General features: G+C 50.6%; 1 protein-coding gene across 1 annotated transcript; it reads left to right on the top strand.

Annotated features, from left to right (window-relative positions):
- The first annotated feature begins 6760 nt into the window (after positions 1–6760).
- On the top strand, positions 6761–20283 carry LRRC15 (leucine rich repeat containing 15). The gene is made up of 2 exons (XM_027061175.2): positions 6761–6869; positions 14879–20283. The coding sequence occupies exon 2, from the start codon at positions 14884–14886 to the stop codon at positions 16618–16620; it is 1737 nt and encodes a 578-aa protein (XP_026916976.1). The 5' UTR covers positions 6761–6869; positions 14879–14883; the 3' UTR covers positions 16621–20283.
- Positions 20284–21872: the final 1589 nt, after the last annotated feature.

Here is a 21872-nt window from a genome sequence, read left to right on the forward strand (position 1 = left end):
ACACGTATATGTGCACACACACGTGTGCATACACAGATGTGCGCGTTTACATGCCCTGAACACACGCACGCACAGCATACGTGTGTGTGCACGCACATGTGTGTACATGTGCACATGAGTGTACATACACGTGTGTCTGTATGTGTGCATGCACGTGTGCGAATACACACACACACATACATATAGATATAAAACTGGATGAAACTTTATCTCACCTGCACTGTTCTTTCTGGTTCCTCCTCATCTGTGTTATGAAAGCTGTTTTATAAAACTGAGAAAACCGACAGAGACTTGGCTGGCAACGTAGTTTTTCAGTCCCGTTGTGAGAAGCTGTCCTCACGAGCGAGAGAGATGGCTGTTGGTCTTTGAGAGTCACTGCTCTGAGAAGCGACCTAAAATTCTTCCTTCAAAGAACAGTCAGGGCTTTGGGAATGAGCTGGAAACCAGGTGGGGCCCCGTGGCCTTCTCTGATTCCAGCATGGCTGGGCGCCACCCCCTGCCCCTGGGGACCAGCAGGTGGGAGCAGAGCAGAGTGACCTGGGGAAGAAGAGGGGTGGGGGACAGGCAAAGACAAGAGCCTTGGGTGCTCATTTGAGGCTGATTCCATGAGCCATTCAGTAGGAAAACTGATGTTCTGTACCATCTTCTGGCATCTTGTGTGATCATGATGGGCAAATAGTGACATTGTTTTCCTCACTATGTTTCCCATATATTGAAATATAACTGAGGAGTTATACATGTATGTGTTTCCCCCTAAAACCAGTAAGTGCAATATATAAAAAATATATATATGTTAATTATAATATATAAGTAATATAATGTATATTAATTATAATAATTTTGGTAATGTATATATATTAATCTCTTTTTTAAATGTTTTTTTAATTTATTTTTGAGACAGGGAGAGACAAAGCATGAACAGGGGAGGGTCAGAGAGAGGGAGACACAGAATCTGAAACAGGCTCCAGGCTCTGAGCTGTCAGCACAAAGCCCGATGCGGGGCTCGAACTCACGGACCGTGAGATCATGACCTGAGCCGAAGTCGGACGCTTAATCGACTGAGCCACCCAGGCGTCCCTATATATTAATCTCTTAATACATGAAGCATATTTTTCTTCTTTGGCAAATGAAGATGTATCCAATCTTTTTAAATTGGGTACTTGGTATGGGTTTTTATGATACATGAATCATTGTCTTATGGAAGGACATTCACATTGTTAACACAACCTATTGTTGCAAACAATTCTGTGCTGAGTGTTCTTGGGCATGTAGCTTTGTGCACACATACGATCGTGTGTGGTGTTGCACTGACCGTGGTGAATCGGTTTACACATTTTGAATTTTGATAGCTGCTGCTCTACCAATTTATATTCCCATCAACAGTACCCACATCCTTAGGAGCCCTGAGCGTTCTCCACCTTTTTTATCTTGCCAATCCCCCCCCCCCACCCCAGGGACTTCATTGTGCAGGCCTGACTCCCCTCTCCCGGAGGTGGACCAAGCAGAGCTATAACTCTGTCTCTTGAGGTTGCTGTGAAGGGCTTTCATGACCTCAGCTCCCTGGGTTCTATGCATATTAACTAGACTTGGGAAACATGCATGGGTGGGAGGGATAGACCTCTTTGAAGCCCTAAGGCAACCCCAGCCCTTCCGGTTCTAGGGGAGGGGAGGGGGGCCTGGAAAGTGAGCCCTGAGGTTTATAGGGCCTGTGGGTGGTGAATCAGGCTCTTACTTTCACCAGGAGATCTCACTTCTGGGGGCTGACTGGGGCCATCTTGCTTTCTCAGTAGCAAAGAACGTGCTGCTCCATGAAAGAGGGGTTCTCGGTGAGCTAAAGCTCACAGGTCCTGTAGCTGGATCCCCAGTCTGGAGAGCTGGTCCTCCCTGCATGGGCTGCTTACTGTCTTGAAGTCCATGTCCTGTCATGAAGACCAGAGAGGATGGTAGGAGTGCTTTGGAAACTGGATGTCCTGTGGACAGCCAAGGGTCCTCCACTAAATCTGAAACTCCTGCCATACTATGCTTCCTGCAGTGTGGCTCTGACTGTGCCTCTACTCTCCTCCCAAACCCTCGGTGTCTCCCTACTGCCTGTAAGGGACCTCATGTTCCTCAAGGAGGCGTCCCAGCCCTCTCCAGGAAGACCTGCCACAAAGCGTAGGCTCAGAGTTTTTGGAGAGCCCCCTCTCCTTGCTCTGATTCAATGGTTTTCCTTAACTCGCTGCTCTCATATTTCCAGATCCTGCTCATCTTTGAAGGCCACCTTCTTCACGAAACTCAAATGCATCCACATTTGTTCAACTTACGCTGAGGACTTCACGTCCCTCGACTTCTTGAAATCCTTACTCTAATTTAAACATGGCCACACTCCTATCTGCAAGAGTTAAGTGAGTGTAAGCACACAGTGGGAGGGAAAGCATACAATGCACAACCAGGGTTTGAATTTTGGCTCTGTCACTTAGAGTGTGATCTCAGGGAAATTAGTTAACTGCCCTGAGCCTTAGTTTTCTTAGTTACTCCCACTCACAGGTAGATCAGTGGCTCTCAGCTCTGTGCGTGTGTGGGTGGGTGGGTGTGCATGCTCCGGCAACATGCATTTTTCGTTGTCTCAACTTGGGAGGGACACTAACGGTATCTAGTGGGTTGAGCCCAGGGATACTTTAAGCATCCTATGATACAGGCACATCTCACCTTTTTGCACCTTTTTCTTTCTTTCTTTTTTTTTTTTTTACAAATTCAAGATTTGTGGCAACCCTGCATCAAACAAGTCTATGGGTGCCATTTTTCCAATAACATTTGCTCACTTCATGTCTCTGTGTCGTGTTTTGGTAATTTTTGCAGTATTATAACTTTTTCATCATTATTATATTTGTTGTGGTGATCTCTGATCCGTAATCTTTAATCCACTATGGTAATTGTCTTGGGGATCCACAAACCACACCCACATAGCATGGTGGACTTAATCCATAAATGTATGTGTTCTGACTGCTTCACTGACTAGCTGCTCCCCCCATCTGTCTTCCTCCTTTTGAGCCTCCTAATTCCCTGACCCATAGCAATATTGAAATTAGGACAATTAACTGCCCTCACATTGGCCGCTAAGTGTTCAAGTGAAAGGAAGAACCACACGTCTCTTGCTTTAAATCAAAAGCTAGAAATGATTAAGCTTCATGAGGAAGGCATGCCGAAAGCTGAGACAGGTTGAAAGCTTGGCCTCTAGTGCCAAAGAGTTAGCCAAGTTGTGAATGCAAAGGAAAGTTCTTGAAGGAAAATTAAAAGTGCTACTCCAGTGAGCACATGAATGATAAAAAAAAAAAAAAAAAAGGCAAAACAGCCTTATTGCTGATATGGCGAATGTCTGAGTGGTCTGGATAGAAGATCAAACCAGCCCCAATATTCCCTTAAGCCAAAGCCTAAGCCAGAGCACGCCCTTAACTCTCTTCAATCCTATGAAGCTGAGAGAAGAGAGGAAGCTGCACAATTAAAGATTGAAGCTAGCAGAGGTTGGCTCATGAGGTTTAAAGAAAGGAGCCGTCTCCATGATATAAACGTGCAAGGTGAAGCAGGAAGTTTTCCAGAAGGTCTAGCTTGGATAATTAATGAAAGTGGCTGCACTAAGCAACAGATGCTCAATGTAGACGAAATAACCTTCTCTTGAAAGAAGATGCCATCCAGGACTTTCACAGCTAGAGAGGAGAAGTCAATGCCTGGCCTCAGAACTTGAAAGCACAAGCTGACTCTTTGGAGACTTGAAGTTGAAGCCAGTGCTCAGTTACCATGCTGAAAATCCTAAGGCCTTTAAGAATTGTGCTAAATCTGCTCTCCCTGAGCTCTGTAAATGTAATAACAGCACCGGGATGACAGCACATCTGTTTACAACGTGTTTACTGAATACTTTAAGCCCACTGTTGAGACCTACTGCTCAGGACAAAAAAGATTCTTTTAAGAATATGACTGCTCATGGACAAAGCACCTGCTCACCCAAGAGCTCTGTTGGAGAGGGGAAATGAGGTGTTCATGTTTGCTAGCCCGACATCCATTCTGCAGCGCATGGGTCAAGGAGTCATTTCTACTTTCAAGTCTTAGTCCTAAAGAAATACATCTCAGAAAGCTTTACTGTCATAGATAGTGATTCCTCTGATGGATCTGGGCAAAGTACACTGAACACCTTCTGGCAAGGCTTCACCGTTCTAGATGCCATGAAGAACATTCATGATTCATAGGAGGAAGTCAAAATATCAACATAAACGGGAGTTTGGAAGAAGTTGATTCCAACCCTCATGGATGACTTTGAGGGCTCAAGACTCCCGTGCAGGAAGGAACTGCCGATGTGGTAGAAGTAGCCAGAGAACCAGAATCAGAAGTGGAGCCTGAATATGGGACTGATTGCTGCAACCTCTTGATAAAATTTGAATGGATGAGAAGTGGCTTCTTAGGGATGAGCAAAGAGGGTGGTTCCTTGAGATGGAAGAGACTTCTGGTGAAGATGCTGTGAAGATGGTTGAAATGATAACAGAGGATTGAGAACATTACATAAACTTAGTTGATAAAGCAGTGGCAGGGTTTGAGAGGTCTGACTCTGATTTTAAAGGAAGTTCTGTGGGTAAACTGCTATCAAACAGCACCATGGGTACCAGAGAAAATTTTCGTGAAAGGAAGTGGCAAACTCCGTTGTTGCTTTGTCTTAAGAAGTCACCAGTGGCCACGGTTTTCAGCAGCCACCACCCTGACAAATCAGCAGCCGCCCACACTGAGGCATAAGTTCCTATCAGCAAAAACATTATGACTTGCTGAAAGCTCGGATGATGGTTAGCATTTTGAAAAAAAAAATCTTTTCTACATTTATTTATTTTTGAGAAACAGAGCACAGTGGGGGAGGGGCAGAGAGAGAATGAGACACAGAATCTGAAGCAGGCTCCAGGCTCTGAGCTGTCAGCACAGAGCCCGATGCGGGGCTTGAACTCACAGAAAGCAAGATCATGACCTGAGCCGAAGTTAACCGACTGAGCCACCCAGACGCCCCGATGGTTAGCATTTTTTAGCAATGAAGTATTTTGAAATTAAGGTATGTACATCGTTTTAGACATGATGCTATTCTTCACTTAATAGACTACAGTAGAGTGTAAATGCAACTTTATACGTTCTAGGAAACTAAAAAATTCATTTGACTCGCTTTACTGTGATACTACTGGCTTTATTGTGGTGGTCTGAAACTGGACCCACAATATCTTTGAGGAATGCGTGTACCTGGGACAGCTCCCCACAGTAAAGAATCCTCTGGCCCCAAATCTCAGTAGTGGCAACATTTAGAAACCCGGTATAGATAAAATACTGTAGAGATGTAATAAGGTGCCTGTGGGCTCTATGGTTCACAGTAGGTGCTTCATAAATGTCCGTCCTTCTCTCAGCTCTTCACGGGCAAGAAAAGTATCTGATTCATCCCTGTGTGGACCTAGGCAGCCAGTGCAGAGTGGCTGAATGTTAGAATCAGGAAGGAAAGAAAGCAGGTAAAAAGAGGGGATATTTTTATTCTTCCAGGTTCTACAAAAAGGCGGTTGACGGCTTCAGTTTGGGGAGGTGAAGGTGCCTGGTTAGTAAGAGGGAGGGGGTTCTCCACACAGAATGTTATTTGGAAGGGAGGTTGGTCGTTGAAGAACCAGGGCTTGGTGATCCCTCCAAGCGGTGCCTGCCCCTCTTGGGCTCATGTCACTTAATGGACAGGGTGCTTTTTGTTTCTGGCTCTGAATCATGGTACCACCAGTGAGGAGGAATGTGACATGATTCAGGCTGTAGGGCTTGACCATCGCAAGCCACCCAAGTGACTATTTCGGTAATAACACTATGCAGTTTTATATCTTCCTTTCATCGCCCATCTCAAAGCACAGTGCAAACATTAATTAAGGCTCCTGGCATTCCATGAGGCATTGTGTGTAAATATCACTCTCCCCACTGGGCTGAAAAGGTAAACTGAGCCAGGGAAGGGCACGTGGCTCAGCCCAGCGCAGTTCCTGCCTTATTGAGGCTGCATCTGGGAGAAGATGCTAGGGTTTGGCTGCCTCCTCACCCCATAAACTATGACTTGGTGATACCAAGAACAGAAATGGTTTCTTGTCCCCCACTAGGGCAGCCGGGAGTGGGCTCCAATGCAGAGGTGAAGGTCACAGGGAGCCTCTCATTCTTAAATATGCCCCTTGACCGCAAGCCCCTATCTCTGCGGGGCGGCAGCCAGGGAGCAGAAGTTGATATCAGAAGGGAAACAAAACTTTGTTTTTAGGGGGGGCACGGTTGGGGGGTACTTTATCTCTCTTTGGAACTTAAATGCTTTTCCCACCATGTTAACAAATAAGCAAATTGGGTTAGGCACAGAAGAGTGTTCCTTGTATTATTCTTGCAAATTATCCGTAAATTTGAAATTACTTCCGAATTTCAAAGAAAAAGGGAAACAAAATCAATGCTTTCCTACAGCCACGGAGCTTTCCCAGAGCCGAAATGGCCAAAGCAGTGACTGAGTCCCAATGGAGCATTGGAGGCAGGAGGAGAACGTGTTCTGTAAAAAAAATAAATAAAGAAAGAAAGAAAAGAAAAGAAAAGAAAAGAAAGAAAAGAAAAGAAAAGAAAAGAAAAACACAACTAAATCATGCAGGAGAAGCCCCCGCACCCTGCATCTCCGAGGAGGCTGTGCCCACGGCTGGGCCGCCCGCCGGCCGGCCCCTCCCCGCCACCGCGCAGACACTGCCCCCGGCGGTGACTCACGCCAGGACCCTTTAAATACGGGGAGTGCCGGCCCGCCGCACTCATGCTGCCGCCTTGAGCCGGCCGCGTCCTGCTCTCGGGCTCCCTCTGGTCGACGGCGGGCGGGCGCCGAGCTGCTGGTAAGTGGGCAGGCCGGCCGCCGCGCCCTCCCTCCCTCCCTCCTGCCGGCCAGCGCCGCGGCTCTGTCCCCCACCTCGCGTCCGGGCCGGCCGGCATCCCGGGGAGAGGCTGGCGGGGTGCCTGGGGATGCTCTCCGGAGGGGGCCAACCCCCGCGAGCCTGGGGCCACCGGCCCCCTGCCCCACTTACCCTTACCGCCCCATGAGGTCAGTCTGCGGTGCTGCCCAGGTAGTTTTCAGATGCCCCGAAAGTTAACTAAACTATCCCTGGGACTGTGCTATTAGGGGAAGCGGTTGTCTTTTTCCAAGGTTCAGGTTATTTTGAACCCGCGTCCTTTCCCCCAGCACTTACTGTGGTGGCCGCCAGTGGCCTGCCCGGCGTGTGGGTCTGTCCAGGACCAGTGGAGGGTTTCCCAGAAGACAGATCTGTCCTCTTTTCCCGGCCTTATCATTGCTACAAAAGTGGCTTCAGCAGAAGTGCCCGCCCAGTTCGGAGCTCCAGTTTGGATTTCGGCTGTGGACTGAGCATCGTTTCGGGGTCTAAGTTTGTGTGTGGCTTAGGCGGCCGGCAGCCTTGCCCTCTGGCCAGCCAGATGTGTCTGGGGGTGGCCGGGGCTGCTGGCTCTGAGCTGGGAGTCGGGGCTGGGTGTGCATGTAAAATCCTGTGACTGAGGCACCCTTACCCGCATCTCTGCTCAAATGTAGAGGCAGGAGTGGGGCCACGGGACCAACTGTGGAAAAGCAGAACTTTTCTAGAGCTTCCCCCCTGTGCTGAAGTGTGAGAGAGCCAGTCTACCCCCAGGGCCAGATGTATTACCTCAGGGTAGGCCGCGATGCTCTTGGATTAAGGTGTCACTCAGACTGAAGGTGCCAGCACCTTCTGGGATTATAGCACTGGATCTCCAGCGACTCCCAGATATGCTGGTGCCACCGTCTCCATAATTTAGACATTGTCTAACGGCTGTCACTTCTTTCACTGCACTGATGGGACATCGGGGGTACAGTCAGGACCGGACAGTCCCATTTGCCTGTGGTCTTGAGTCAGTGGGTGGGCTCGGCAGTGATGAGACAGGCCTGGGAGAGAGGTCAGGGCCAGGGGGGAGCGCTGTGAACAGACCCTGCAGAAAGTCAGGGCCCTGGAGGCTACCTGGGCTTGCTCCGTAAATGCCAGGGGTGGTGGGCTGCGGATGGGCGTAGTTCCAGATGCCGAGACGTAAGGAGAGATGGGGGAGAAGCTGTCCCCACTCGGTCCTGCCAGCACATGCTCCGGAGGCTGTGATTACACATGGCAAATTGCTTCCCTAAATCCCGACCACGAACGAATGACTATAACTTCTGGTTTCACTGCCTCTCTGGGGCTTTGGGGACATAGGATTTAGAAACTTTTTCCAAGATGTTTTGTTGAGAGGTTCATCCATTTCTGTCTGTTTTGGGTCCCCTGGGGGTCACCCCGAGCAGGGGGCTGTAGCCGGTGGCTTCTTTCATAAAAGCGTCGGTCGGTCGAGTGGGAGCTTCTCCCCTGCTCCGCTGGCAACTTTGTTAGTATCTCCTGCCCCTTCCTGCGAGCTAATTACAGGCCTGCTTTGGCCTCTGCAGGAAGCCCTACCTCCCCTAACCCTGGGGCTGGAAAGGACTTGCTTTTTCTTACTCATGTTCATTTTTAAACAAGTGAAGAATGTTTTGGCTTTGAAGGACCAGGAGAGATGGGGTCAACAATCGAGTCAGGTGGGGGATGAGGCTTGGGGCTCCAGCATGCTTTGTGTTTGGGGTAGAGCATTCCTGATTTGGGTAAAACCCTGAGGGGGCTGTGTGTTCAGATTATGGGATTAATCCCTTCTGGCAACCCCTTCTGTCCCTGCCCTCTGCTCTTCCAGGCCACTCAGGTGAAATTGAGCCAACATAGCATCAGAGCAGCCTTAAGGAAGGAATCCCTCAAACAATGCAGGCTGGGAGTAGGGAGGGGTACTTGATCTTGGTTAATAATGCTGGGCAGCTGGAGGGTGGATTGCATGTGAGCCTGAGATCATTTTAGGACAGAGGGAGTAAAGCCACCTCTTCCCCCCTTTCAGGCACTGCCAGACACGTGGTGGATAAGGTCCTGAAGCCTCGTGATAAGGTTCAGGGGCTCACCAAGCTCTACAGTTAGGCAGAGTCCTGATCTGGATGTCAGGAATCTTCAACTGACTGTGTGACCTTGAACAAGTCCGTTCCTCCTCTGGGCCCCTTAGTTTTCCCATCTACAAAATGACCAGATGGTTTGACAGGATAGTCAAAAGGCCCTTGCACCTCCGATGTCCTGGGCTCTAAGGGCTGCTTTTGGAAATAACCTGTACTGCTACGTTCAAATTAGCACAAATCTCAGATTTCTGACAGCGGTGACGAAAGGGCCAGGGAAGGGAATATTGGTAGAGGTCTCTGGGCGAGGTCTGTGATTTGGCCTTCAGCCTCCTTGATCCTGAGTTCAGTCTCTCTGTTCTTGGCAGGAAATGACACAGGTCAGGAGTCTGTATCTGAGCTGGGCTAGACCCCAATGAGTGCTTCTGAGTATAGACCATGGACACCTACATCAGTGTCCCTTGGGGAATTTCTTAAACGCTGCAGAGTCTGGGGCCCACCCAGGCCTAGGAATCAGGATCTCTGTGGGTGGAGTCTCAAGAGATCCTGGTTTTACTCAACAGCAGAATGAACAGTAACTATCAGTGACATTTATTGGGTACTCATTCTGTGCCAAGAATGACTCTCAGTGCTTTGTGGGTAGGATTCATTTAATCCCCACAGCTGCAATGCTACTTCTATTCAACAAGCATCCCAGGATCTTCCAGGTGATTTTTATCTACTGATTTGGGGTGTAGGGTGGTTACCCCCCGTTTAGTGCAATGGGGACGTCTGGATGCACTGAGCCTCTCAATCAGTGGCTTTAAGCCCGTTGACCAAGCACTGACGAGCAACTTGATAGAGGCTGATACTGGCTGGAGGGGGTGGCAGAGTTGCTGGGGGTGGGGGAAGACAACCCCTCAACAGCTCCAAGCCTGACATCTCCCTCGGCTGGATGGGGCAACACGTCACTGCAGGTGAGGCCATGCTTAGGGGAAGACCTCTGTGGGGAGAGGGCACAGGCCAGGGAAGGAGATCTTCTCTCGGGTCCTCAGTTTCCCCAGGTGCACTGGAGGGGGTCAGGACCAGAGGCTCCCCAATCCCATGAAATGGCTCTTGGCTATTTGAAGATGCACTGATTAAGAAGCGGGGTTGCCCTGCCTGGGAAACTTCTGCAACAAGGTAGACCTGAAAAGATGGGTATGAGTTCCTCAGTCTTGGCATGAAGGGGCCAGGCCAGGTAGCGTTGCCGGCCGTTCAGGGTAGCCTGCATGGTCTATGGGAGGGAGGGTAGGTGAATGGTGGGGCTTCAGGCCAGATTTCCCTTCTGTCTCCAGTCAAGGGCCCTTGGAAGTCTTTACAGGAGGCCTGGAGAATGTACCCAAACTCTCACTCCAGTTTAACATCAAGACCAGCGTCGCACATCTGTCTCCCAGGCTTTTTCCAGAAGTTTGCTCCGTGGCATTGCAATAAGAAGGCATCTCCTCCCAGGGAACCTCATGTTTAGGGGATGTGAATGATGGTAATAAACCAAAAAAGTGCCAACCCACCAACCAACAAAGCCCAGGGCTTCAACGCTAATTATGTGTTCACTCATGAGTCACAGGCAGTTCTTGCTGAAGAGACTCACAAAGTGCCTGGGCCAAGTGCTTCTACTCCTGGGGAGGGACCGCGTCGGGGTGTCCGGGTGAGCTGCCTGTCCGTCTGCTTGGCTTACTGAATTCCTGGGCCGGCGACAGACCCCGGGCTGTCCCTCCTCCTAGGACAGGGGCTGGGCTGAGTCGCTGCAGTGACTGAGGACGCCTTTGGCCGCCTGGAGGAGGAGGGTATAATTAGGGTAGCTTTGTGGGTCTTTAACTGGCATTTGTCACGGCTGCCAAGCGGCACCGGGCAGCGTGTGCTATTAGGTTGCTGTGTGCCGGGCTCCTGAGCACGCCCGCAGCACTCGCTGGCTGGCCAGCCCTGCGCCTGTGGCCCCTCCGTCCCCTGAGGGCTCTGTAGCTGGGTTGGAGGTGGGCCTTCTGGAGGTCCTCTGGAGCAGTCGGTGCCTTGTGGCGGGAGCAAGTGCTGGAAAACAGGAAGCTGCTGCGTGTGGTGCTGGGGTGGACCCCGCAGACATAAGGATTTATAAGAAGGAAAATCTGCAAATTCTTGCAATGTTTGTCAAGCTGAGTGTGGTCCATTTTGAACAACAGTGGCTCTGTTCCCATAAGAGAATTATCTTTTCTCTCTTCTTCTCAAGCCGTGAGGCACCCTCCCCTGGCCCTGGGCCCTCCCTGAGACTGGCATGACGCCCTCCCCACCTCCCCCTGCCCCAGCTGGGGAATGCAGACTCAGGGAAGGTCTGAGATGGCTTCCTCAGAGGGCATCTCATCCCGCACCCTCACTTACAGATGGGGAAATCTGACAGGGACTGCCTTGGACTTGCCAGGTTGTGGGCACTTAAGTTAGTCCCTGACATTGGGACCACGGCACCATTTTGAAGCATGGTGAGCATAGAAGTAGACATTAAAAATAAATGAAGCACATCGCATTACCAGGAGCATTTAGAGCTTCTCCTTTTTTTTTTTTTTAATTTTTAATGTTTATTTATTTTTGAGAGAGAGACAGAGGCAGAGCATGAGGGGGGGAGGGGCAGAAAGAGAGGGAGACACAGAATCCGTAGCAGGCTCCAGGCCCTGAGCTGTTGGCACAGAGCCCGACGTGGGGCTCAAACCCACAGACTGTGAGTACCTGACCTGAGCTGAAGTCGGACGTTTAACCAACTGAGACACCCAGGCGCCCCATTTTGTTAAGCCAGTCCAAGGGGTAAGTCTTTCACACACACATGTACCAAGGAGATGGGCAAACACCCACACCTGTCCACACAGACCCTTGGGAGCACAGGCACAATTAGCTGGGTATATGGATCTCACATCCTTGCTCTGGACTCAGCCTTAGAATCCCAAAATCTTGGGGGATAGACAGGACATCAGCTGTCATCCAGTTCAATACCCTCCCAGCTGTAGGAATCTCCCCTCCAGCATCCTTTCCAGAGAGTTGGTCTGCCTCTGCTTGAACACTTCCAGTGATGGGGAACTTACTAACGCCATGGGTCGTCCATTCTGATTCAGACAGTGGTGAGCTGAAATGTGCTCCCCTAAAATTTCTGCACACCACTTTTGACCTCTGGAGCCACAGTAAGGCTGCCTTCTGTGTCCCAGGGCAGTCCTTCATGTATTCTTGGCAAGTGCTTATAGCCTCCTCCTATCTTCTTCCAGGTATCTATCCACAGTTCCTTCAACGGGTGCTCGGAGGTTCTCATTTCTAGGTCCCCTCACCGTCCTCTTACCCCTCTCTACAGGGCCTTCAAGGGACCAGTTTGTTATTGGCCTTCTTGAAGCTGGGGCACAGAAGCACAGCTGTGGCCTGATGAGGGCCATGTAGAAGAAGACCATCACTTTCTTTGTTCCACACTTAATACTTCTGTTAATGCAGGCTAAGATCAACATTAGTTTTTCTGGCCAGCCTTCTTTCTCTGCTACTATCAATAAAAAGTCTTAAGTCTTTCCCCTGGGGTGGATGTTGAGTCACTTTTTCTGTGCCCCCTGTTTAGGCTGTTCATTTTCTACCCTTAAGTTCTGGACCTTCTTTTGTCTATACAAATTTGTGCTTTTGGATGTGTCTATAGCTTCATCGGACCCCATTCCTCTGCATCTAGACTCTGGTGGCCAAGTTTTTCTTTCTTTCTTTTCCCCAACACGTTACATAGTTACTAAGTCCTTAATGCAAAAATACACCAGGTCGGGGCTTGGATGGGCTGTGAATAAATGAAATATCAAGGTCTGGGTGGGGAGAGATAAACTTGGGTTCTGTCCTCAGAGTAGGCTTGTTGAGAGGGCAGGAAAAGGGTGTACTGAGTTAAGGCCAGGTTGGGAAGCCTGGATTATTCTGAGTTACGGGCCAGACTTTGGACTCCATGAGTTCAGGAAGAGAGGCTAGAGAAATACCTTCCCCACCCAGCCAGTTTATGCCTCACATGCCATCATTTCAGATTCCTTGCTCTGACCTGTATTGCATTGCAATAACACTCAGAGCACTCACCCAAGAATCTGGAGGTCCTGGATTTAAGCTCTGAGCCTCAGTTTCCCTGCTTCCTTCATCCCCAGAAAATAGTGGGGATGTATGATAAGCCGTTCTTCGCCTTTGGAAATTAGAGACCCCTTTGAACCTCAGTTGGAAGTTACAGATACTGCTTTACACATACTCAGAAATCTCTAATCCCCTTAGGTAAGATTTCCAAGATTAAAAACACTTTGAGGCCTTCTTGCCTCCATGAGTCTATAGAGTCCAAGTCGTGGATGACCTTGAACAACCGTACACATTTGCACAACACTGTGCAGGACACCCCCACATCCATTCTTCTGTTTGCTCCTCCCAGCGGCCTTAAGAAGGGGCAGAGGCTATCCTCCCAATTTAACACACGAGAAAGCTGAGCTTGAAGGTTTCAAGTTTCCTTTCAGGTCAAACAGCTAGTTAGTGGTTCTTAACTCTACGTAGGGCTCAGTGCCCACAGCTCATGGCTCCACCACATTGTATACGTTATATATCTAATTATTTATATATATATATATATATATATATATATATATATGTACACATATCTGTATATGTATCACTTCTGACCTCTGCTCTTAAATATCACCTCTGACCTCAAATATCGAACCTTTCATGGGTTTGGGCTCCGTTCCCAGATCAGCACCATGCCCTATGGGAGCATATGGCCCTACCACCTTTCAGCTCAAAGTGCGTCCCAAGTTTTCTGGGACTTACTCAAGGCCACTCAATGTTTCTTTGTGGAAACTGGAACTATACCCAGAAGGTAGACCCCAGGCATTGGCTCCTTCCAGAGAGACAGGAAGTGGCATAGATAATTTCCTTTCACTGGGAAGGGTTTGAATTAAAGCCGGGAAGGGGTACCGAAGGGCCAGGTTGTCAGTGGTGGTGATGGGGCAGGGCAGTGCTGGGAAGTGCCAGGCAGAGGAAAAGCTGAACTTGCCCTCTCATCCTTTCTGCCAGATCAGCAGCGCATCCCACCTTTGTTGGCTGCTGCTGCTTTCCCAGAAGAGGTCCATGTTTGTGGTCTTAGCATCTTCTGCCAGGTCTCATTTCCTATCTGCTCCTCCCCAGGAGGTCATGTTCAACCAGCAAGTTAGTTGCGCTGTGAGGGATACAAGGATGCGTCTGATCCAGGGGGCTGGATCCAGGGTACAACCCAGACAAGATACTGTTCCTGCCTTAAGGAATCTCTGGGGATGAATGATGAACATCCCTGCCCTTGAAAAACTTATTGACTAGAGAGGGACAGAGACGGGGACGCAACGAATTCCGAACGAGGCCAGCTGTGGCATGGCCATAATGGACACTGGGAAGACCACCTGCACGGGAGGGTAACTAATGCTGACTCACAGAATCTGGGGAAAGCTTCCTAGAGGCAACTGCATTTGAGCTAGACTTGGAAGTATGGGGAAGATTTAGATGAGGACAAAGAGCACTCCGGGTGGGGGAATTGCTTGGCATGTGGGAAAGGTGAAGGGGCTTGCTGACCGGACCGTAAGTAGCATATGGCAGGGCATGTGGTTGTGGGGTTCAAAGGCAAGCCGGTGTTTGGCACCAAAGGTTGACATGGGCTTAAAAATAACAGCAGTGGGGCGCCTGGGTGACGCAGTCGGTTAAGCGTCCGGCTTCAGCCAGGTCACGATCTCGCGGTCCGTGAGTTCGAGCCCCGCGGCAGGCTCTGGGCTGATGGCTCAGAGCCTGGAGCCTGTTTCCGATTCTGTGTCTCCCTCTCTCTCTAAAAAAAAAAAAAAAAAAAAAAAAAATAACAGCAGTGTCGGTGAGATGACCCTGACTCACGTGTGCTCTCTCCCCTTGCAGAGGCCATGTCGCTGAAACATTACCTTCTTTTGCTGGTGGGCTGCCAAGCCTGGAGTGCAGGGCTGGCCTACTATGGCTGCCCAACTGAGTGTACCTGCTCCAGGGCCTCCCAGGTGGAGTGCACTGGGGCACGCATCGTGGCAGTGCCCACTCCCCTGCCCTGGAACGCCATGAGCCTGCAGATCCTCAACACGCACATCACTGAACTCAACGAGTCCCCATTCCTCAACATCTCAGCCCTCATTGCCCTGAGGATTGAGAAGAACGAGCTGTCCCACATCATGCCTGGTGCCTTCCGTAGCCTGGGCTCGCTGCGTTACCTCAGCCTTGCCAACAACAAGCTTCAGGTGCTGCCTATTGGCCTCTTCCAGGGCCTGGACAACCTCGAGTCGCTCCTTCTGTCCAGCAACCAGCTGGTGCAGATCCAGCCGGCACACTTCTCCCAGTTCAGCAACCTCAAGGAGCTGCAGTTGCACGGCAACCACCTGGAATATATCCCTGATGGTGTCTTCGACCACCTGGTGGGCCTCACCAAGCTCAATCTCGGCAAGAATAGCCTCACCCATCTCTCGCCCAGGGTCTTCCAGCACCTGGGCAACCTCCAGGTCCTCCGGCTGTACGAGAACAGGCTCTCAGAAATCCCCATGGGCACTTTTGATGGGTGTGGAAACCTCCAGGAGCTGGCCCTGCAGCAGAACCAGATTGGTATGCTCTCCCCTGGCCTCTTCCACAACAACCGTAACCTCCAGAAGCTCTATCTGTCCAACAACCACATCTCCCAGTTGCCCCCTGGCATCTTCATGCAGCTGCCCCAGCTCAACCGTCTCACCCTTTTTGGGAATTCCCTGAAGGAGCTCTCTCCGGGGATCTTTGGGCCCATGCACAACCTGCGTGAGCTTTGGCTCTACGACAACCACATCACTTCTCTGCCTGACAACGTCTTCAGCAACCTCCGCCAGCTGCAGGTCCTGATTCTCAGCCGTAACCAGATCAACTACATCTCCCCAGACGCCTTCAATGGGCTAGTGGAACTGCGGGAGCTGTCCCTCCACACCAATGCGCTTCAAGAGCTGGACGGGAGTGTCTTCCGCATGCTGGTCAATCTACAGAACATCTCCTTGCAGAACAACCGCCTCAGACAGCTCCCAGGGAATATCTTTGCCAATGTCAATGGCCTCATGACCATCCAGCTGCAGAACAACCAGCTGGAGAACCTGCCCATGGGCATCTTCGATCACCTGGGGCACCTGTGTGAGCTGAGGCTCTATGACAACCCCTGGAGATGCGACTCAGACATCCTGCCACTCCGCAGTTGGCTTCTGCTCAACAAGCCCAGGTTGGGGACAGATACTCTCCCGGTATGTTTCAGCCCACCCAGTGTCCGAGGCCAGTCCCTCATCATCGTCAGCGTCAGTGCCGCTGTCCCCAGTGTCCAGGTCCCAGTGATCCCCGAGGTGCCCAGCTACCCGGACACACCCAGCTACCCCGACACCACCCCCGTCTCCTCCACTACTGAGTTCACCAGCTCTGTGGAGGACTACACCGACCTGACCACCGTTGAGGTCACCGATGACCGTGGCACGTGGGGCATGACCCAGGCCCAGAGCGGGCTGGCCATTGCCGCCATTGTCATTGGCATCATTGCCCTGGCCTGTTCCCTGGCTGCCTGCATCTGCTGTTGCTGCTGCAGGAAGAGGAGCCATGCGGTCCTGATGCAGATGAAGGCACCCAACGAGTGTTGAAGAGGCGGGCTGGAGGCGGAGCTGGGGGACAGTGGGACCACTGGAAGATCTGGGAATTTCATTGTTCCACCTCCACCCCTGGGTCCACAGAGCCATCCCCTGCTTCCTCTCTGCTCCCCAAGAGAAAGGCTCCCCCCCCCCCCCCACTTTTTCCTGACCTGCCTGGTTCTCCTATAGAGAACTACAGGAGAATCAGCTCTTTCAGGGCCTTCGTAACCACCAGGGAGATCGAACTGGCCATGGCAAAACCCCCCTGGGGTTTCTAATTCATGTCTAATTCACTCGAGAAGGCCCCTCTCCACAGCCTCACCAGCTCTCCTCCAAGAACAAGCTTCCCTGTGTCCACGGCCCTGCTGGCCTCTGTAGACTCCGTTCCCATGTCTGCTCACTTTGTGGGAATAGTTCTCCCCGGGGGGGGGGGGCAACTCCCCTCCCAGGTATGATGTAAGTTGATTCCCCTTCCTTCGCTTCCCCCCCCCCCCGCCTGTGGCATGGCTGTCCCCTGTCCCCTGAAATGAAAGGTCTCCCTCAGTGTTCTGCTCCTGAAGGCAGGGTGAGTTCTGTCCTCAAAGAAGGCTTCCACCCACTCAACTGGCTTCCTGAGAGTGGCCAAGCACCCTGGCTTTCGGATGCTGTGAAAGAGACAAGGAGGGACCATGTCGCTCAGTTCCTGTGGAGAGGGCCGCTGTCAACATCTCTCACGGGATCGTTATCTGGAAAAGGAAGAAGGGCACCAGTGCAATACGTCAGCCTCGTGGAGAATACTTCTGAACTGCAGACTTTGCTTTGAAAATTTTGGTCCCTTGGGGAATAAGATCATGTAGAGTGTCTGCCCCCTAAAAACATTTAAAATCAGCTTATTGGTACTGGATGGAGAAAGCACCCAGGTACCAGGGGGCCCTTATGTTCACCCCTAGGGTTTTTCTCTTTTAACTTTTTATTGAAGTATAGCATACGTACAGAAACGTGGGAGAGTGATCATGTAGAGTTGGATGGATCTTCACAAGCAGTTCATACCCGTGTAATCAACATCCACATCAAGAAACAGAGTATCACTAGTATCTTCGATCCTGGGCTTTAACTGGAGAATACAGGCTTTTAGAGATGGGTCCCCATGAGCCAAGCCAGCCCCTCACTGTCCCTGCCAGCCAGCCCTTGCAAAGGCCCAGCTGCCAGGGGTGGCGGAGAGGATGTGGGTACATTCCGGCCTAGACAGCAGATGTTATTAGATCCCCACGCCCCAAGGCACCCAGGATGGCCAGGTTAGAGGCATCTCGACTGCAGAAGACCGCAAGCTGTCTGCTGCTGATCGGAGGCCCCTCTGCCCGGTCCTTTTATGGGCATACTATGCCTTATATCTGTTTTTAATTTTCACTCCCCATTTGAGGGAAGTGAAATAGTTCAGAGATGAGATCCTTTAATTGAAAAGCCAAGTGTAATGGAACCCGGTAATCCTGTTAGTGTGGTAAAATCCCCCATCAGTCAGCTAGACACGGACGTTCATCACATACAGCAGGCAACATCAGGGCATACAGAGAGGTCACGCTGGGTCAGGGGGCTCTCTGGGACTCCTTGTGCCTGTGGCCTGGTTATGAGAGTGGAGTTGTTTGGTCCGGGGTTATAATAGTCACATAAATGCCTGCCTTTGTCACCTTTCCTGCTCCACACACATTCACACTTGGTAAAGAAATTTTGCTCAGGGCAACTCACATCTTCGTCTGGACAACTGGTCTATCAGTTGAGAGGTAAAAACAGTGAAATGGAGAATTTCGGGTGCCTGTGTCTGCCCAGGAAAGAGCTGCAGCCAATGCTATCACGATTGGGAAACCCTGACTGGCTCTTACTAGTTTCCTCTGTAGCACAAGTCGAATGGGAAATCCCGCGAGGCCTTAGCAGCACGGTGCTACGAGGTTCCCAACAAAAAGGGTCCATGAAGGGATGTGCTAACTAGTACACTTAGTAGTGTTATACTCTCTGTCCCAGAGAGTCTGGGAGAGACAGGGCTTGTCAAAGGCAAAAGACATCTTCTCTCCAAGGTAAATCTGGGCCTCCAAAATGTTTTCAAAATATTTATAGCAACTAGTGGACAGGTACTGACACTTGCCAGAGCCTGAAAGGAAGTGAGCCCAGAGCTTGGGGCATGGGCATCATTCCACTGATGGTGCTGCCCTATTCGATCCTGGGGCCATCAGGGGAAATGGCCTGCTTTCCTCCAGACAGGAAGCATGGTGTGGCACCGCCTCCGGTGTCTCGTTGTACGGTGCAAGTGGGCCAGAGATGGCAGGGAGGTGAGGAAGGAGTCATCTTCACCCAGTGTGTCCCCTTTACCTGACCCTCTGGCTTGCCTGTCCCTTTCTTTCATCAGAGTGGCTTGGATGGAGCCACTGGGCCTCCAATTCTTCGGCAGGCGTCTTGGCCTCTCTGCACCATGTTGTCTGGTCAGGAAGCTACCAGAAAAGCTGGGTGGAGTTTCCTTTCCCACAAGACATTGCATTTGCTCACTTCTCAGCGCTGGAGCGAGCTGCTTTGTCCCCCAAGGTTGAGGTAGGGCACAGAGTTCACTTTAATTTTTCACCTTGCCGGTACTAGCAGCTTCCATTAATGTTAATGTTGCAGGAAAGATAATAAAAGCCAGTTAGAACCACTGTTTAGCGACGATGCTTACTTAAGTGCGTAGATACCCTTTAAAGCACTTAACGAGCATTTTCTTTTTAAACTTCACAACACCCTTGTGCATAGGTACTACCGTTATCCCTTTGAAATGGGTCTAAAATCTCTTTCTTCCGCAACGTTATTCAGTGGGCTGTGGGTTTCCTTTCTGTCTTCAAACTTTGTACGAGACCTTGTGGCCTGTCCTGCGCTTTCATCAGTCGAGAAAATGGGAGTCACTTTCCTGTTGCTTCTTATAGTCCCAGGCATGGGAACCTCATGTGGTAGTGTGTGGACCAGAAGCCTGGTCAATACAGGAAAACATGAGGTTCACCCGTCCCTTACAGAAAAAAGGCCCCTCTCATGGAAACTGTTGGGGCTGTGTGTGTGCTCTCTTCCTCTTTAGGAGTTAAGGGCGCAGCTCAGCAATCAGGACTCTTGATGGGCAACAACACAAGTTCACAACCCTTCAGATGTCAGTGCAGAGCAGTTTCAGGAATCTGTTTCCAAACTCAGGAAGCTTCCGGAGAGCAGACAGCTAGAGGTAACTAGGTAACTAGAGCCGGTAACCAGACGTTGGCTGTATCCCAGCCTTTAGCTACAAACCACTCCGAGCTCAGCCCACAGATCCTACGGTCAGAACCGAATCCAGGGTGCTGGGGAGGTGGTGGAGGGCTCGAGGAAGAAGCCATCACTGGGGTTCGGAGAGGGGAGCCGGGCGGGTGCTTCTCCGGGCCAGACTCCTCCCAGCCTGGATCTCTCCTTCACCTACGGAGAGCTCCTTCTCACCAACCTGTTGCCTTCATGCTGCATTCAACAGTAGATCATATTCGCCTCGCTTAGAGAATCACTGCAAATAATCCCAGGTGCTTGGTGATGCGTTTAGAGATTTCTAGGCCCCCAGGGTTTTATAGAGTGTGAGCCCTGGTGGGCAGGGTTGGGGGTCCAACTTCGCTGGACGCTGCCCGTAACAACCGTGGTGTACAGAATCAACAATAAATGGTATACACAGGACGCCTGTGCTCTCTATGGACGCCTTGGCTAAGGAATCTCACACCTGTTGATTCTACTCCCGTCACATGCGTGCAAGGCTGACCCAGACAGCCCCTGACAGAGAGTAGATTCCGAGCGGGGAAAAGGCCTTTCGAAAGTGAGGGGGAGCAAAAGTGGAGTAACAAATGCTATCTATAGGCCACTGTGGCTGGAAGGAGTCTTAAGAATAGGTTCAACCTGAAGAAAGTGAGATCCAAGGGGGAAATGAGTTTCCCATAGTCACCTAGTGAACTCAGCTGAGCTTGGACTGCCGCGGGTCCCCAGACCCCCAGACTGGAGGTTCTTCTATGTCACCAGAAAGGCCACGAAGTCCACTCAGCCTTCATTGACCGTGCACGTGCACACACACACGCACACGCACACACGCAGACTCAGGCGGACAGGGCTCTCCTGCACACCTCAGGACTCCTATCAGTGCTGAGCACCAGGCTCGGTGACAGCCTGTGGCCTGTCAGAAGACACTAGCTCCCTCCAACGTGTCCAGGTGTCCCCAGGACTCGTTCAGGTCTCCAGATTGCAGGGGCTGCCATAGTGGCTGGCACAGTGCTTCAGAGAGGAATGACTCTGCTGTTCCTTTATCCCGCTGCTATGCCCAATAAAGGAGCTTCACACTGTATTTTCCCAGGCCCTTTTTAGCTCTTAGATCCCTTCTGCCAGGTGTAAGCTTGTCCCAGGAAGCTGGACCTGAATGGGGGTCAATAGTGTGCTCGTTGTGCTTCAATGACTTGGGGCAACGCTTGTTGTCCTTCCTTCACCACTGGACCTGGCCTCTTAGACAAGTTTCTGGAGTTCTGGGTAATGGAAAAAGGGGTTAGAGTCTTTATCCCATTTCCCAGAAGGTCCCTAGAGTTCCTAATGCAAATCTCCCCTTCACACACACACATCAGCCCTCTACCACACCCATTCCACAGATGGGAATGCAAAGACTTGTAGAGATAAAATAACTTGTGTGAAGTCTGGTTAATTAGGTGAAGAACCAGGATTCCAACCCGGATCCACTGATGCCCAATTTCTCTTGTTCACCATGATATTGACAAATAGACAAACTCTCTTTCTGCAGATGAGTGTCAACGTGATAAGAACCTATTCAGAGCACAGGGCAGATTGGACTGTTCCCCTAGCCTGGCTGTGAGTCTTCTCCAGAGGTGTGCCCCCTTCATTCACCCCTTGGCCTCTGGCCATTCTTCCAATGTGCCATCTTGCCTCTGTCAGCCTGGGTGCTATGAAGGTGGGTGCTATGAAGGGCGGGTGCTTTGGAGGGTGGGAGCTATGAAGGGTGGGAGCTATGGAGGTCCACAGGTTTTCTCCCCTCTGACATGCTCCCATTTTCCTCCGCCAAAGTGTGGATTTGTAATATGTCTCTACTGAAAAATGTTTTCTTGCTACATTTTATCAGATGTTTGTGGTTTGGCTGATGAAATATTAGTTAATATTTGAAAAGGAGTGAGATAAATATTAATACCATGCAATGAATTTTAAAGTCAACATTCTGCTTTGAATGGTAGACTGGACATTGAAAATCATCTGAGATTGCTTATCTGGGTCATGCC

Source organism: Acinonyx jubatus, chromosome C2, assembly GCF_027475565.1.
Source record: "Acinonyx jubatus isolate Ajub_Pintada_27869175 chromosome C2, VMU_Ajub_asm_v1.0, whole genome shotgun sequence".
Taxonomy (NCBI): domain Eukaryota; kingdom Metazoa; phylum Chordata; class Mammalia; order Carnivora; family Felidae; genus Acinonyx; species Acinonyx jubatus.

Coding starts and splice junctions, on each gene's coding strand:
- LRRC15 (XM_027061175.2), top strand. CDS start 14,884: ATGTCGCTGAAACATTACCTTCTTTTGCTGGTGGGCTGCCAAGCCTGG.